Source organism: Schistocerca serialis, chromosome 3 (assembly GCF_023864345.2).
Source record: "Schistocerca serialis cubense isolate TAMUIC-IGC-003099 chromosome 3, iqSchSeri2.2, whole genome shotgun sequence".
Taxonomy (NCBI): Eukaryota; Metazoa; Arthropoda; class Insecta; order Orthoptera; family Acrididae; genus Schistocerca; species Schistocerca serialis.
The window spans coordinates 249,479,036-249,493,465 of record NC_064640.1 but is presented as its reverse complement, the minus strand read 5'-3'; the positions used below and the strand labels follow the sequence as shown (position 1 = coordinate 249,493,465).

Genomic DNA, 14,430 nt, shown 5'->3' with positions numbered 1-14,430 from the left:
AGTATGTTTTTAATATTGCTTTTAGACTTCAGTTTAGGGTATTTTTTCAGAAGCTTGTCGTATGTGTCGAAACCTCTTACGTAATAATCATCGTACATGTTCTCCAGTGTGTTGTCATCAAACGCCGTGATGATACTTGCAACTTTAACCTTCTACTTGGGAGACGGTTGATATTCACTGTCACTGCTTCCATAACCTCTTCCCGCACTTGCCGCAGCACTACCGTTTGCAATGAGTTGTTCGTCATTATCATCTCTATCATCATCATTATGTGTTAGTGTTACAACAGTAACTGTTTCTAACTTATGCTCATATTTCTGCACTATAATAGATACCAGAAAACATGCGAATGATTCGTCTTCTACACCAATACCATCTTTACGAAGAAGGGTTCTTCAACTCAACCAATCGCAATACATTAGCAGAATTGATTACCAATCGCCGAGGCATCTGACGCTTCAATACACAAATAATGTCACAAAACGCAACTTCAGAGGCACACTGCACCGTCCCTACTGGTCCCGACTGGCGTACCTGTAGGTTAGTGTGCAATGCGGCATGGCATACGCAGAGGCCTCTAACGGACGACCGAGCGAGGTGGCGCAGTGGTTAGCACACTGGACTCGCATTCGGGAGGACGACGGTTCAATCCCGTCTCCGGCCATCCTGATTTAGGTTTTCCGTGATTTCCCTAAATCGTTTCAGGCAAATGCCGGGATGGTTCCTTTGAAAGGGCACGGCCGATTTCCTTCCCAATCCTTACCTAACCCGAGCTTGCGCTCCGTCTCTAATGACCTCGTTGTCGCCGGGACGTTAAACACTAACCACCACCATCTAACGGACGACTGCAGAGTTTTGCAGTTGCGGGAGTATCACTAGTGCAATAAGAGACCTTTACATTATTTCTCATACGATTTTGGAGTATTTGTGTTTGTTCGAGCCCAAGTACTTTCCTTGTAAGTGACTGATTAGCTTTTGACAACTCCTTGCAGTGAATTGTGCCAAACAATTTATTTTCTTTGTTGTTGTCTCATTTTTTGCTCCAGGTGTAATAACTTCAATTTTTTCACTTATTATTCATTTATTCGTTTACGCATAGTGTTCTGCAGATCCAGTCATGGAGAAGTTTTCAGGGACGTGGAAAAGTCGTCAGATTATACATTAATAGGGGGGGTCAGCGACTGCTCGCATTTCTGTGAAATTATTAGTAACCAGTTAAGACAAGTGTGCGCCCATTCACATTGATGTATGACAGGAATTATTGCAGATTACTTGGCGTTTAAAAAATTAGCTCTTGCAATATTCATCTGCAGCTTTTATCTCCTACAGTACATCATTCTAAATATTAGTGTTAACTTAAACGAGTCCAGCGAATACTATCGGCTATCGATAGGTTATATTTGAAAGAAAGGGTAAATGTCTGTGAAGTATGAGCAGTAATGTTAACCAGAATTTACATACCCGACTTCAAATATTTCTTCAAATTACAGGAGTGGCTGATAAGGTATGCTTTTATTTGGTTTTTCTATGTCAGGGTATTTTTAAATATTCTCACTGATGTCTATTAGCAACCTGTTGAATTTTATACTGCAGCATTTTCCGAGATTGCAATATTATTTACTTTTTAACTTCCACACATATAGATGACTACTGTAATAAACAAATTACAACAACCACCCTATGGTAAATTTTGCATGCAGATTTGGTCCAATGTGTGGGTACTTCTGGTCCGCATGAACCGACTTGTCTGCTCAGATCCGGTCTGGCCCCACGGATCTCAGCAACTTTGTGCACACTTGCAACCTCATGTTCATATCTGTGTGTTACAATTTTCAGTGCAGATAGAACGTGCGTAAACATCTGAACGGCATTGTCTTTCTACGGAGCCTATAGGCCAAGGAGATTAGAATATATAGAGATGCCCTGACGTAGTAACTGCGAAGCCAGGGCTACACCTGAACTTTGTGTAACTACTTTGAGGGTAATGGTAATCATTCTTCCTTGCCTGTGAGATAGAGAAAGAGTTGTGCTCTAATTACTGATGCAGATGAAGTTGCCGGCCGGAGTGGCCAAGCGGTTCTAGGCGCTACAGTCTGGAACCGCGCGACCGCTACGGTCGCAGGTTCGAATCCTGCCTCGGACATGGATGTGTGTGATGTCCTTAGGTTAGTTAGTTTAAGTAGTTTTAGGTTCTAGAGGACTGATGACCTCAGAAGTTAAGTCCTATAGTGCTCAGAGCCATTTGAGCAGATGATGTTGTTAATGTTTGAATATGTGCAGAACAAGTGTCTCATTGTACCAATACACAGGGGTTGGACAGAAATATGGAAACCCCACGACAATTGCATGCTTGAACATAAATGCAGATGCTAGCCGAGCCTGCAGGTTACACTGTTGTATTTGAGCACGAACGGTGCCTGTGCAAAGTCCTCAATACGTTGCAAGCTCCAGCCGTGGTCAGAATAGTGTTCTGTATGCTCGTGAGTGCATTATGTCGGAGCTAAGTGAATTCGAATGTGGGCAAATTGTAGGTAACCGTATGGTGGGAGCTTTCGTAAGCAAGAGAGACGAAGTGTTTGGTGTCTCAAGAGGCACTGTATCAAAGGTTTATACTATGTGAAGCGAAAGTGAAAAATAGATCATCCGGTAAGTAACAATGCGGAGGAAAGTGTGTAAAGAGTGGTCGTGACAGATGGTCATTGTAAAGGACAGCATTTTCAAAAGGCTCTGCAGAACTGAATGTCACACTGAAGAACCCATTCAGCACGAAAATAACACGAAGTGAGCTCCATAAGCGGGGCACAGGTCATCCCCGTTTTCAAGAAGGGACGTCGAGCAGATGTGCAGAACTATAGACCTATATCTCTAACGTCGATCAGTTGTAGAATTTTGGAACACGTATTGTGTTCGAGTATAATGACTTTTCTGGAGACAAGAAATCTACTCTGTAGGAATCAGCATGGGTTTCGAAAAAGACGGTCATGTGAAACCCAGCTCGCGCTATTCGTCCACGAGACTCAGAGGGCCATAGACACAGGTTCACAGGTAGATGCCGTGTTTCTTGACTTCCGCAAGGCGTTCGATACAGTTCCCCACAGTCGTTTAAGGAACAAAGTAAGAGCATATGGACTATCAGACCAATTGTATGATTGGATTGAGGAGTTCCTAGATAACAGGACGCAGCATGTCATTCTCAATGGAGAGAAGTCTTCCGAAGTAAGAGTGATTTCAGGTGTGCCGCAGGGGAGTGTCATAGGACCGTTGCTATTGACAATATACATAAATGACCTTGTGGATGACATCGGAAGTTCACTGAGGCTTTTTGCGGATGATGCTGTGGTGTATCCAGAGGTTGTAACAATGGAAAATTGTACTGAAATGCAGGAGGATCTGCAGCGAATTGACGCATGGTGCAGGGAATGGCAATTGAATCTCAATGTAGACAAGTGTAATGTGCTGCGAATACACAGAAAGATAGATCCTTTATCATTTAGCTACAAAATAGCAGGTCAGCAACTGGAAGCAGTTAATATCATAAATTATCTGGGAGTACGCATTAGGAGTGATTTAAAATGGAATGATCATATAATGTTGATCGTCGGTAAAGCAGATGCCAGACTGAGATTCATTGGAAGAATCCTAAGGAAATGCAATCCGAAAACAAAGGAAGTAGGTTACAGTACGCTTGTTCGTCCACTGCTTGAATACTGCTCAGCAGTGTGGAATCCGTACCAGATAGGGTTGATAGAAGATATAGAGAAGATCCAACGGAGAGCAGCGCGCTTCGTTACAGGATCATTTAGTAATCGCGAAAGCGTTACGGAGATGATAGATAAACTCCAGTGGAAGACTCTGCAGGAGAGACGCTCAGTAGCTCGGTACGGGCTTTTGTCAAAGTTTCGAGAACATACCTTCACCGAAGAGTCAAGCAGTATATTGCTCCCTCCTACGTATATCTCGCGAAGAGACCATGAGGATAAAATCAGAGAGATTAGAGCCCACACAGAGGCATACCGACAATCCTTCTTTCCACGAACAATACGAGAATGGAATAGAAGGGAGAACCGATAGAGGTACTCAAGGTACCCTCCGCCACACACCGTCAGGTGGCTTGCGGAGTATGGATGTAGATGTAGATGTAGATGTAGATGAACTGCAGGGCGAGCTTGTATGCCATACCATTCAGCGATGCAAATGCCCGTCACATGGAAACGTGGTGCCGAAGTCGCAAAACCTGGACTGTGGTACAATGGGAGACAGTCATTTAGTCGGATGAGTTTTGTTTCACGTTGTTTCCAACTTCTCACCAAGTTTACGTCTCAAGAATGAAACATAGCGGGGGTTGGGTGATGATTTGGGCAGCCATATCATGGTATTTCATGGGCCCCAACGTTATTCTGCAAGGTTACCTTAGTGCCAAGGATTATGCGACCATTTTGGGTGATCAGGTCCATCCTATAGTACAACGTTTGTTCCCCAATGGTGATGTTATGTTCCTACATCACAGGTCCCCTGATCGTACAGCTCGCCTAATCCAGGACTGTTCTTCTGAGCATGAGAAGGGATTTCTGCGTCTCATCTGGCCACCATAGCCACCAGATCTCAATGTTATTCAGCCCTGTCGTTTAATCTGAAGGGAAGAGTGCATTATCCCTATTCACCTCCATCATCGTTACATAAACTTGCCACCATTTTGCAGGAAGATTCCCTTGAAAACCACGCAGGACCAATATTTATCCATTACGAGACGACTGGAAGCTGTTTTGAATGCCTACACCGTATTAGGCATGGTAATGTGTTGTGATTGAGGTGTTTCCATATTTTTTTTGCCCAGCTCCTGTATCTGTCCACAGAACTCCATTGATTTAATGGGTTATGAAGTTATGAGTACATATATATAAGCCAACATTTCTAAACTTGAGAGCTCAAATGAGAGCTTAATTTCAATTTGACACTCTCTTGGCATTAGTAATAAGACACATTATAACTGAATATATGTGCAGTAATGAGTGTAACAGTAAGATAAAATCCAGGTAATGCGTACAATGACCTAAACATTCTTAAAAGAAAACAAATAGTGATGGGAGGGGGAGCCGGAGAAAGAGAGAAAGAAAGAGAGAGAGAGAGAGAGAGAGAGAGAGAGAGAGAGAGATGGTTGGTTGGTTGGTTGGGGAAGGAGACCAGACAGCGTGGTCATCGGTATCATCGGATTAGGGAAGGATGGGGAAGGAAGTCGGCCGTGCCCTTTCAGAGGAACTGTGGTGTCACCGCCAGACACCACACTTGCTAGGTGGTAGCTTTAAATCGGCCGCGGTCCATTAGTACATGTCGGACCCGCGTGTCGCCACTGTCAGGGATCGCAGACTGAGCGCCACCACAAGGCAGGTCTCGAGATACGGACTAGCACTCGCCCCAGTTGTACGGACGACTTTGCTAGCGACTATACTGACGAAGCCTCGCTCATCTGCCGAGCAGATAGTTAGAATAGCCTTCAGCTAAGTCAATGGCTACGACCTAGCAAGGCGCCACTAGTAACATTGCATGTATCTAAAGAGTCTCACTTGTATCGCCACAATCTCCAGATGTACCAAAAGGATGGATGAAAGTTAAGTATTCCAGAAGCTACGTACTTTTCTTTATAGCATTCATTACGTATCCTGTTTCAGACCTCACGCACCCTGCTTTGGCTTAGCGCGTGCCTTTCGGCTTCCTCTCATTGTGTCTAGGCTGTCTTGTCTAGACACAACAATTTTTGGCGACGAGTCAACGGAAAGGGTCTTGTTCTTTCTAATTGCTTACATTTACTTGTGTCATGGCTTCGCCAGATGTACTGTCCGACTTTTATCGCTTGCAGAATCAGCAGACGCAGGCGTTATTGGATGCCCTTGGACAGCTCGTCCAGGGTCAACGTGCACTGCAAAACGATGCGGCAGCTGCTGCTCCACCTCTACCGCAGCCACAACTCGCAGTTGCACCGCCTTTTAGGCCGTTTGACCCAGCTAAGGAAACATGGACGGAGTGGTCACGCCAGTTTGGATTTCATCTCGCCGCCTACAGAATTCAAGGTAACGAGCGGCAGCCTCATTTATTGGCGTGTGTAGGGGTGCAAACGTACCGTGTGATAGTGAAATTATTTCCCCGACGCGACGTAGCGACTCTGTCCTACGAAGAAATTTTGTCGGCATTGGACGCCTATTTCAAAGAAACAGTTAATGTAGTTGCAAAAAGGTATACTTTCTTTCGTACAAAATGTACGGCCAGTCAAACTAATAGGGAGCGGGTTGCAACATTGCAAGGACTTACAAGGGATTGTGCTTTTGAGTGTGAATGTGAACTCCCTTATTCAGATACTATGGTACGTGATGAAATAGCGCAGAACGTTTCTGATGTTCGCATACGGGAACAGATTTTGAAACTAGTCAATCCCTCCCTTCAACAAGTGATAGACATATTGGATAGACAAGACACACTTGACTTTGCACAGGAATCATTTGAACCTTCGCCGGCCGTGTGTAACATTAACCGGCCCACCGGGCGCGCTGCACGGCCCGGTACACTGCCCTCGCGCACGTCCACGCAGCTGCCGCCACGCTCTAAACCAGGTGTGCCGCGCCAGCATACAAATGCAGTGAAATCATGCCCGCGGTGTGCTACTAGACATTCGCGTGAAAATTGCCCATCACGCCAAGCTATTTGCTTTTTCTGTAATAAGAAAGGACATGTTCAAAGTGTTTGCCAGAAAAAGCTCAGATCAGACAATCACAATCATTCCAGGCCCTTTGCCTCGCGCCGGAATCGAACCAAGGACAGTCAGGCTCGTGGACCTTCACCCTTGGACATTCATGTAGTTAATTCCACTTCGTCCAGTGCCACTTTCTCTAACAGTGACTGTGTGCATCCCACAAAAAGTGTGCGTCGCCGGAAATCTCGTCAGGTCGCAAGTGCTTATGTCCCTGTATCAGTTCAAATGGCACGAGACAGTCGCTCTTGTCGTCAGCAGGACAATAAACTTTTTGTAGATTTGGACTTTAATGGCAAGGTCATACCATTCCAGCTCGATACCGGAGCTGCAGTTTCATTGCTCAATCATGACACGTACAAACAACTGGGCAAACCTCCGTTGCGTGCCGCAAATGTTAAGTTAAATAGTTATTCAGGTCAGAATATCCCTGTGTTAGGACAGTGCACTCTTCTTGCAACATACAAGGGACAAACAAAACTTGTGTCATTTTACGTTCTTCGTTCTTCCACTGCAGTGAACTTGTTTGGTTTAGATTTGTTTCAGTTGTTTAACATGTCTATAGTAAATCGGGTCCTATCAGTGAATCAGACTGTGCCTTCAGGCAGTGTTTCTCGTCTGTGTGAAGAATTTGCAGACATTTTTGCACCGGGCTTAGGTTGCGCTCAGAACTATGAAGCACATTTGGAACTGAAAGTCAACGCGCAACCGAAATTTTTCAGAGCGCGCAATGTTCCTCACGCATTGCGTGATGAGGTCGCAAGAACATTACACGATTTAGAATCACAAGGTGTACTTGAATGTGTGCAAGCTTCTCTCTGGGCCTCACCCTTAGTAATTTTGCCAAAACCTTCTGGAAAACTGAGACTTTGTGTGGACTTCAAGGCAACAGTGAATCCACAACTCGTGATTGCAACTTTTCCCTTACCCCGCCCGGAAGATCTTTTTGATAAACTGTGCCCGGGTAAATACTTTTCGAAGTTGGACCTAGCAGATGCGTACTTGCAAATCCCAGTGGACGCCGAATCCCAGCGCGTCTTGGTGGTTAACACGCATCTTGGTTTGTACCGATTCAAAAGACTGCCATTCGGGTGTGCATCCGCCCCTGCATTGTTTCAGCAATATTTACAAACTGTTTGTGCGTCGGTCCCTATTGCTGTGAACTGTCTGGACGATATTGTGATCTCCGGAAAGACAGCAGACGAGCATTTAGCACACCTACGAACATTATTTCAGGTATTGCGACAAAATGGTCTTCGCTTGCGGAAGGACAAATGTGTGTTTTTTGCTCGTGACTTACCATACCTGGGACATGTAATCGATGCCCAAGACAAACATCCGAGTCCAGAGCACCTCCGTGCCATACAAGACTTGCCTTCGCCGCAGAATTTGAAGCAGCTACAGAGTGTGTTGGGTAAAATTAACTATTATCATCGCTTTCTGCGCAATGCCTCTTCCATTTCAGCTCCGCTTCATAGCTTACGCCGTAAGGGTGTTCCGTTCGTCTGGACGACGGAATGCGAACGCGCCTTTCGCCAGTTGAAATCGGCGTTGCTTTCTAATACTTGCCTTACGCCATTCGATCCCCACAAACCCCTTTTGTTGATGGTAGATGCATCGGATTTCGGGATCGGTGCTGTGCTTGCGCACAGAGATGGGTCGCATGATCGCCCTATTGCCTTTGCGTCCAAATTGCTCTCGTCTGCGCAAAGAAATTACTCGCAGATAGAGAAAGAAGCTTTGGCTCTCGTATTTGGGGTTACTAAGTTTCATGATTTCTTGTATGGTCGTCACTTTACCATCATCACAGACCACAAACCTTTGACGTCGCTTTTTCATCCGAACAAGCCTGTACCTCCGCGTACAGCGCAGAAATTTATTCGCTGGTCTATTTTCCTCTCGCAGTACCGCTACGATATCTTGTATCGGTCCACTGCTAAGCACGGAAACGCCGATGCGTTGTCCCGTTTGCCTGTTGCTGAGGATAGAGCATTCGATTCTTCCGAACTTGCTTGCATGTTCATTGATTCGGAAACCGATGAAGTGGTCGAATCGTTTCCGATTGATTTTCGTCGCGTAGCTACAGCCACAGCTGCTGACCCGGTCCTTGCTACCGTTTTGCGTTTTGTTGCTACGCAATGGCCTTTGTCAAAGTCTCGGATCGAGGATCCGTTGGTTCGCCGATTTTTTGCTCACAAGGAGAGACTTTTTGTACGACGTGGTGTTTTGTTGTTGCGTTCTGATAATGATCAGTCCCGAGTCATGGTCCCACGTTCGTTACAGTCCTCTGTCTTACGGCTTCTTCACCAAGGACATTGGGGTATAGTGCGAACGAAACAACTTGCTCGTCAGCACTGTACTTGGTTCGGAATCGATGCTGCGATTACGAATATGTGTTCTTCTTGCATGGCGTGTGCCGCACAACAATCCGCACCGCCGCGGAAAGTCTTTGCATGGCCAAAAGCCACTTTCCCTTAGCAACGCTTGCACATCGATTTTGCTGGTCCATTCTGGAATGCTCGATGGTTGGTTCTGGTAGATGCCTTCAGTAATTTTCCTTTTGTTGTCCGGATGTCTTCCTCGACGTCATCTGCCACCATCCAAGCGTTGTCTGCTATCTTTTGCATTGAAGGTCTTCCGCAGGCTATTGTTTCCGACAATGGCCCACAATTCATGTCCGTAGAATTTCAGTCATTCTGCCAGGCCAATGGTATTCAACATCTGACATCCGCGCCGTTTTCGCCTCAGTCAAACGGTGCCGCTGAACGATTGGTCCGCACTTTCAAGTCACAGATGTTGAAGTTGAAAGAGTCGCATTCTCGAGAGGACACGTTGTTGCTCTTTTTGTCATCGTATCGCTCTCAGCCCCGAGATGGTCGCTCGCCGGCTGAGTTGCTCCACGGTCGTCCTCATCGAACCTTGATGTCTTTGCTGCACCCGCCGCATCAGGTTCCTGTGCAGCGGCAGACTTCTGCTTTTGCTCCAGGCGACGTTGTATTCTATTGCGACTATCGAGGTTCACAGCGTTGGCTCGCAGGGCGCATTCTTCGCTGCCTTGGCCGCGCGATGTATTTGGTTTTGGGGGCCTCTGGTGAGGTGCGTCGGCATCTCAATCAGCTGCGCCTCTGTCGTCGCACGGGTTCTGCCGCTCCCCGTCTGCTTTCAGCGACGCTGCCGTCCAGTCAGCGCCCTGGGGACCCATCTACTGGCTCGCCTCATCCCCAGGTGTTACCGACGATGCCTTCCATTTTGCCCTATGGCGACGCGCCGCCGCCGCCTCCGCCTCCGCCGCCGCCGCCTGTCCTCCAGCCGGCGCCGCCCGCAGTGGATGCTTCGCTGCAGCCGCCAAGCGCCTCCCTGGATCACGCGCCGCCGATCGCTTCCCGTGACCAGCCGTCCTCCGCCATGGAACTCTTGCCCGCTCCGGACCACATGGTGTCTTCGCGCGTCGGGTACCCCGACGCAATGGAGGTCGACCCTTCGGCCCCTCCTGTCTCTTTACGGGCGCATACACCGCATGTTGACGTGCACCCTGGACTAGGTTTTCAGGCGTTTCCTAGCTCCCCTCGGACCGAATGGCCGGGTGCGGGTGGCACAGCCTCGCCTGTTGTTAGGCTCCCCACCTCATCGCATACGTCAACATGGGGTCCTCCCCACGGCGGGCGGAAGCCTTATAACACGACCGTTCGCCGATTTGCGGGGGAAGAATGTGGTGTCACCGCCAGACACCACACTTGCTAGGTGGTAGCTTTAAATCGTCCGCGGTCCATTAGTACATGTCGGACCCGCGTGTCGCCACTGTCAGGGATCGCAGACCGAGCGCCACCACAAGGCAGGTCTCGAGATACGGACTAGCACTCGCCCCAGTTGTACGGACGACTTTGCTAGCGACTACACTGACGAAGCCTCGCTCATTTGCCGAGCAGATAGTTAGAATAGCCTTCAGCTAAGTCAATGGCTACGACCTAGCAAGGCGCCATTAGTAACATTGCATGTATCTAAAGAGTCTCACTTGTATCGCCACAATCTCCAGATGTACCAAAAGGATGGATTAAAGTTAAGTATTCCAGAGGCTACGTACTTTTCTTTATAGCATTCATTACGTATCCTGTTTCAGACCTCACGCACCCTGCTTTGGCTTAGCGTGTGCCTTTCGGCTTCCTCTCATTGTGTCTAGGCTGTCTTGTCTAGACATAACAGGAACCATCCCGGCATTTGCCTGGAGTGATGTAGGGAAATCACGGAAAACCTAAATCAGGATGGCCGGACGCGGGATTGAACCATCATCCTCCCGAATGCGAGAGAGAGAGAGAGAGAGAGAGAGAGAGAGAGAGAGAGAGAACAGAGACGGGGTGGGGGGGGGGGCGGGAGAGGAGGAAGAAAGGCTTCACCTGATATTAAGTGTATAAGGTATTTTTTATGTTCTTAGGAATGTTTAAATGCACAGAATTTCAACCAATAATTTTCATACATCATTACCGTGTTTGAAAAACGTCACTTGAATGAAAAAAATCTGAAAAATCTTATATCTTGGTAGTGAAATGATTGATAGAACGTTGTGTCATTTGTACTGTGAACTATTACAGCTGCTAGTTCAGTTTCAATCAAAATCAGATTCCAGGAATCTGTTGTTTTCCTGCGTTGTAGTACGTACTTAACAAATGATATTTCACATCAGGTACCAGTTATTACTTGTATTGTATGTTAACCAGGGGCCTAGAAACGACGAGGAGGCTCCGTCCCCGCCGCAGCCGCAACGGCCCACAACCCCACGACGACTACCGCAGTCCACTTCACCCCTCTGCCGCCCCCCCCCCCCCCCCACACACCCAGGGAACGTCTCACACCAGACTAGTGAAACCCCTATGTTTGCGTGGTAGAGTAATCGTGGTGTAAGCGTACGTGGAGAACTTGTTTGCGCAGCAATCGCCGACATAGTGTAGCTGAGGCGGAATAAAAGGATAACGATAAACTTGATATTAAACCTGTTTTTAGACCAACGAAGAAAATTTGTCATGTTCTTCGGTCTGTAAAAGATAAACGCGCTCCTCTATCAGCCAGTGGCGTATATAAAATTCCGTGTACATGTGGTAAAGTTTATGTTGGAACAACAAGAAGAAGCGTAAATACACGGTTAAAAGAACACAGAAGTCTTTGCCGATTAGGAAAAACAGATAAATCGGCTGTAGCAGAACACGCTTTTCAGCCAGGAAATCATCAAGTGAAGTTTTCCGAAACAAAAATTTTATCTACGACGACGAACTATTACCCACGGCTTTGTAGAGAAGCAATTGAAATATATAAACATAGGGATAATTTTAATCGGAAAGAAGAGACCATGAAACTTAGTGATATTTGGACAGTAGCACTACAGAATTGCTAGACAGTTTTACCCGTGACGAGATTACGATCGATAGTTAAGTTTTATCTCTGACAAAGGTTATCTCTGCATATCACGTGTAACTCTGGTCACGCTCACTTTCTACGATACATAAGTCGCTCTCAGACGTCCGACCCGTCAGTCGGCAAGACTCACCGGAGGAGAAACACCCCTCTGAAGATGTCCAGCGCAGCTCTGGACGAAACGTTAGGAGCTGAAGAGTTTCATGGACCACGACCTTACATCCCGGAAGGTTTACCAGTTTTGGTTTCTGTTGCCGACTGTCAAATGTTTTTGCCAAAGATCGAATGTTATTGCCAAACTTTCGAGTGTGATTATTGAAGTATCTGTGATCTGATCGTGTATGCATTTGTGTGTGCGTTTGTGAATATGCGTGCGTGTGTGTGTGTGTGTGTGTGTGTGTGTGTGTGTGTGTGTGTGTGTGTGTGTGTGTTTAGGTCTTAACCTTCTGGACACACACACACACACACACACACACACACACACACACACACACACACACATACATACACACACACACCACAAAAAATAAAAATAAATAAATAAAAATTAACATAATAATAATAAAAAAATTGTATCACACCAACACACACACACACACACACACACTTCAATAATTACACTCGAAAGTTTGACAATAACATTCGATCTTTGGCAAAAACATTTTAGAGTCGGAAACAGAAACCAAAACATTGCATTGAAACAAGCGTTCAGTTCATAGTGCTGTGGAATGGGGAAAAAAAAACCGCAAATTGGCACTCATAAGAAGAAGAACAACACCAAAAATGCAACAGGAGCGTAATATGTAAGAAACTGCCCACGCAACCTGTAAGTACAGTTCAAAATATTACTACTTAATAGGAAATACCAACCACCAGAACTGTTTATAACCTATAGGTACAGTGACAAAAATGTAAATTAAATAGCAAACATATGTACACATTCCAGGTCACTGATGATGTCTTACAGAAGATAATGGCGAAACGCGTATGGCACTAAAATTGTGTTTTATTCAGTTGCTGTCAGACGGTCTATAAGTAAAAATCACTGACACAGTTTCCTTAGAGGGAAATAGAAGAATTCAAAAACTCTCTTAAAGTGGGACATGTAGGAGGAGAGGGTTTGTGGTGGCAGCCTGACCTGAGTCGTCCTCCTCTGGCAGGTGGTCTCCGGCAGAAGGCTCCGAGTGCGGCCGCATGCCGCCGCGGCCCGCCAGCGAGTGCGCCATGTCGAGGCTCGAGTCCAGCGACAGCTGCTTGCCCGACACCATCATGCCCCGGATGCGGCGCCGCACAGCTGCTTCGCAGAACAAACATTTACAATTTCTGGCTGCATTCCTCTACTAAAGGTACTTTTAATAATCGCAAAATCTTTGCAAGTGGAGATTGTCGACAGAAGCAGTTTTACCGGTTCACTACAGATGATGGTAAAGGCATCAGCAGGTCAACAGCTAAACCACTTGGCCGCAATGCAATATAATTACGGTCTACAAAAGAGAGCAGCCCGCAAGGGTAAGTGCTACATAGACGGTATGTTCTCGACTTTTATAACTGCCACATAGCCGCTTCCATGCTGATCTCCAGAGGTGGCATCAGTTTACTGACTCCCTCTATGGTGATATAGTCCCAGTCCCACTGCATATCTGTCCTGTAATCAATTCCACTCCTGATGTTATCCTCGCCTCTCCTAACGTCTCTGGGCACATTACTGCAGCAGTCCTCGACCAAGTTAGAAGTGCCCATCACCCTGTTCTACTCATCACCTCCTACAGCATGCAGCCTACCTCGCACACACTCTTCCTGCCTCTCCCAAACACATCCAAGACCACTTCCGTACCAGCTGGGAAGCCTACAGGGAATCCATTGCTACCCTACTCGGAAGCCATCCATTATCTTTCCGACAGCCCAGTGACATCCACCATGCCACCAGCTATCTACAACATACCTTGTCAAACATCACTGCTCACCGCGTTCTAACGAAGCCCATTCACTCATACTATCCCACATTCCCTCTCTGTGCTCTCCTACACCTCTGTGAATCCCATCGCCTTTCTGATCCTTCCTGCAGACCCATGACTGTGACAGCATTACACGCCACCGAAAACAGCGACGAGACACCTAAAATATAGTGACTGCCAAGAAACTCCCTGTTTGGGGCTAAACATGCACAAATCTCAACGTCACACTGCCCATAAACCCTTCCAGGTATTGGAAAGCATTTCACCATCTTATTCGCAACAGCCGTGCTCCCTCCTATCTCCTGCAGCGTGATATTCAGTCCCTCCACCAAC

The 14,430-nt window shown here is 46.7% G+C and overlaps 1 protein-coding gene across 1 annotated transcript in view; it reads right to left on the bottom strand.

The window, feature by feature from the left end:
- Positions 1-14,430, bottom strand: part of LOC126471578 (histidine decarboxylase) — a 401,219-nt gene that overhangs the window by 28,997 nt on the left and 357,792 nt on the right. The window contains exon 15 of the mRNA XM_050099808.1: positions 13,281-13,436. Coding sequence (XP_049955765.1) covers positions 13,281-13,436 — 156 coding nt within the window. The remainder of the gene's footprint in view (positions 1-13,280; positions 13,437-14,430) is intronic.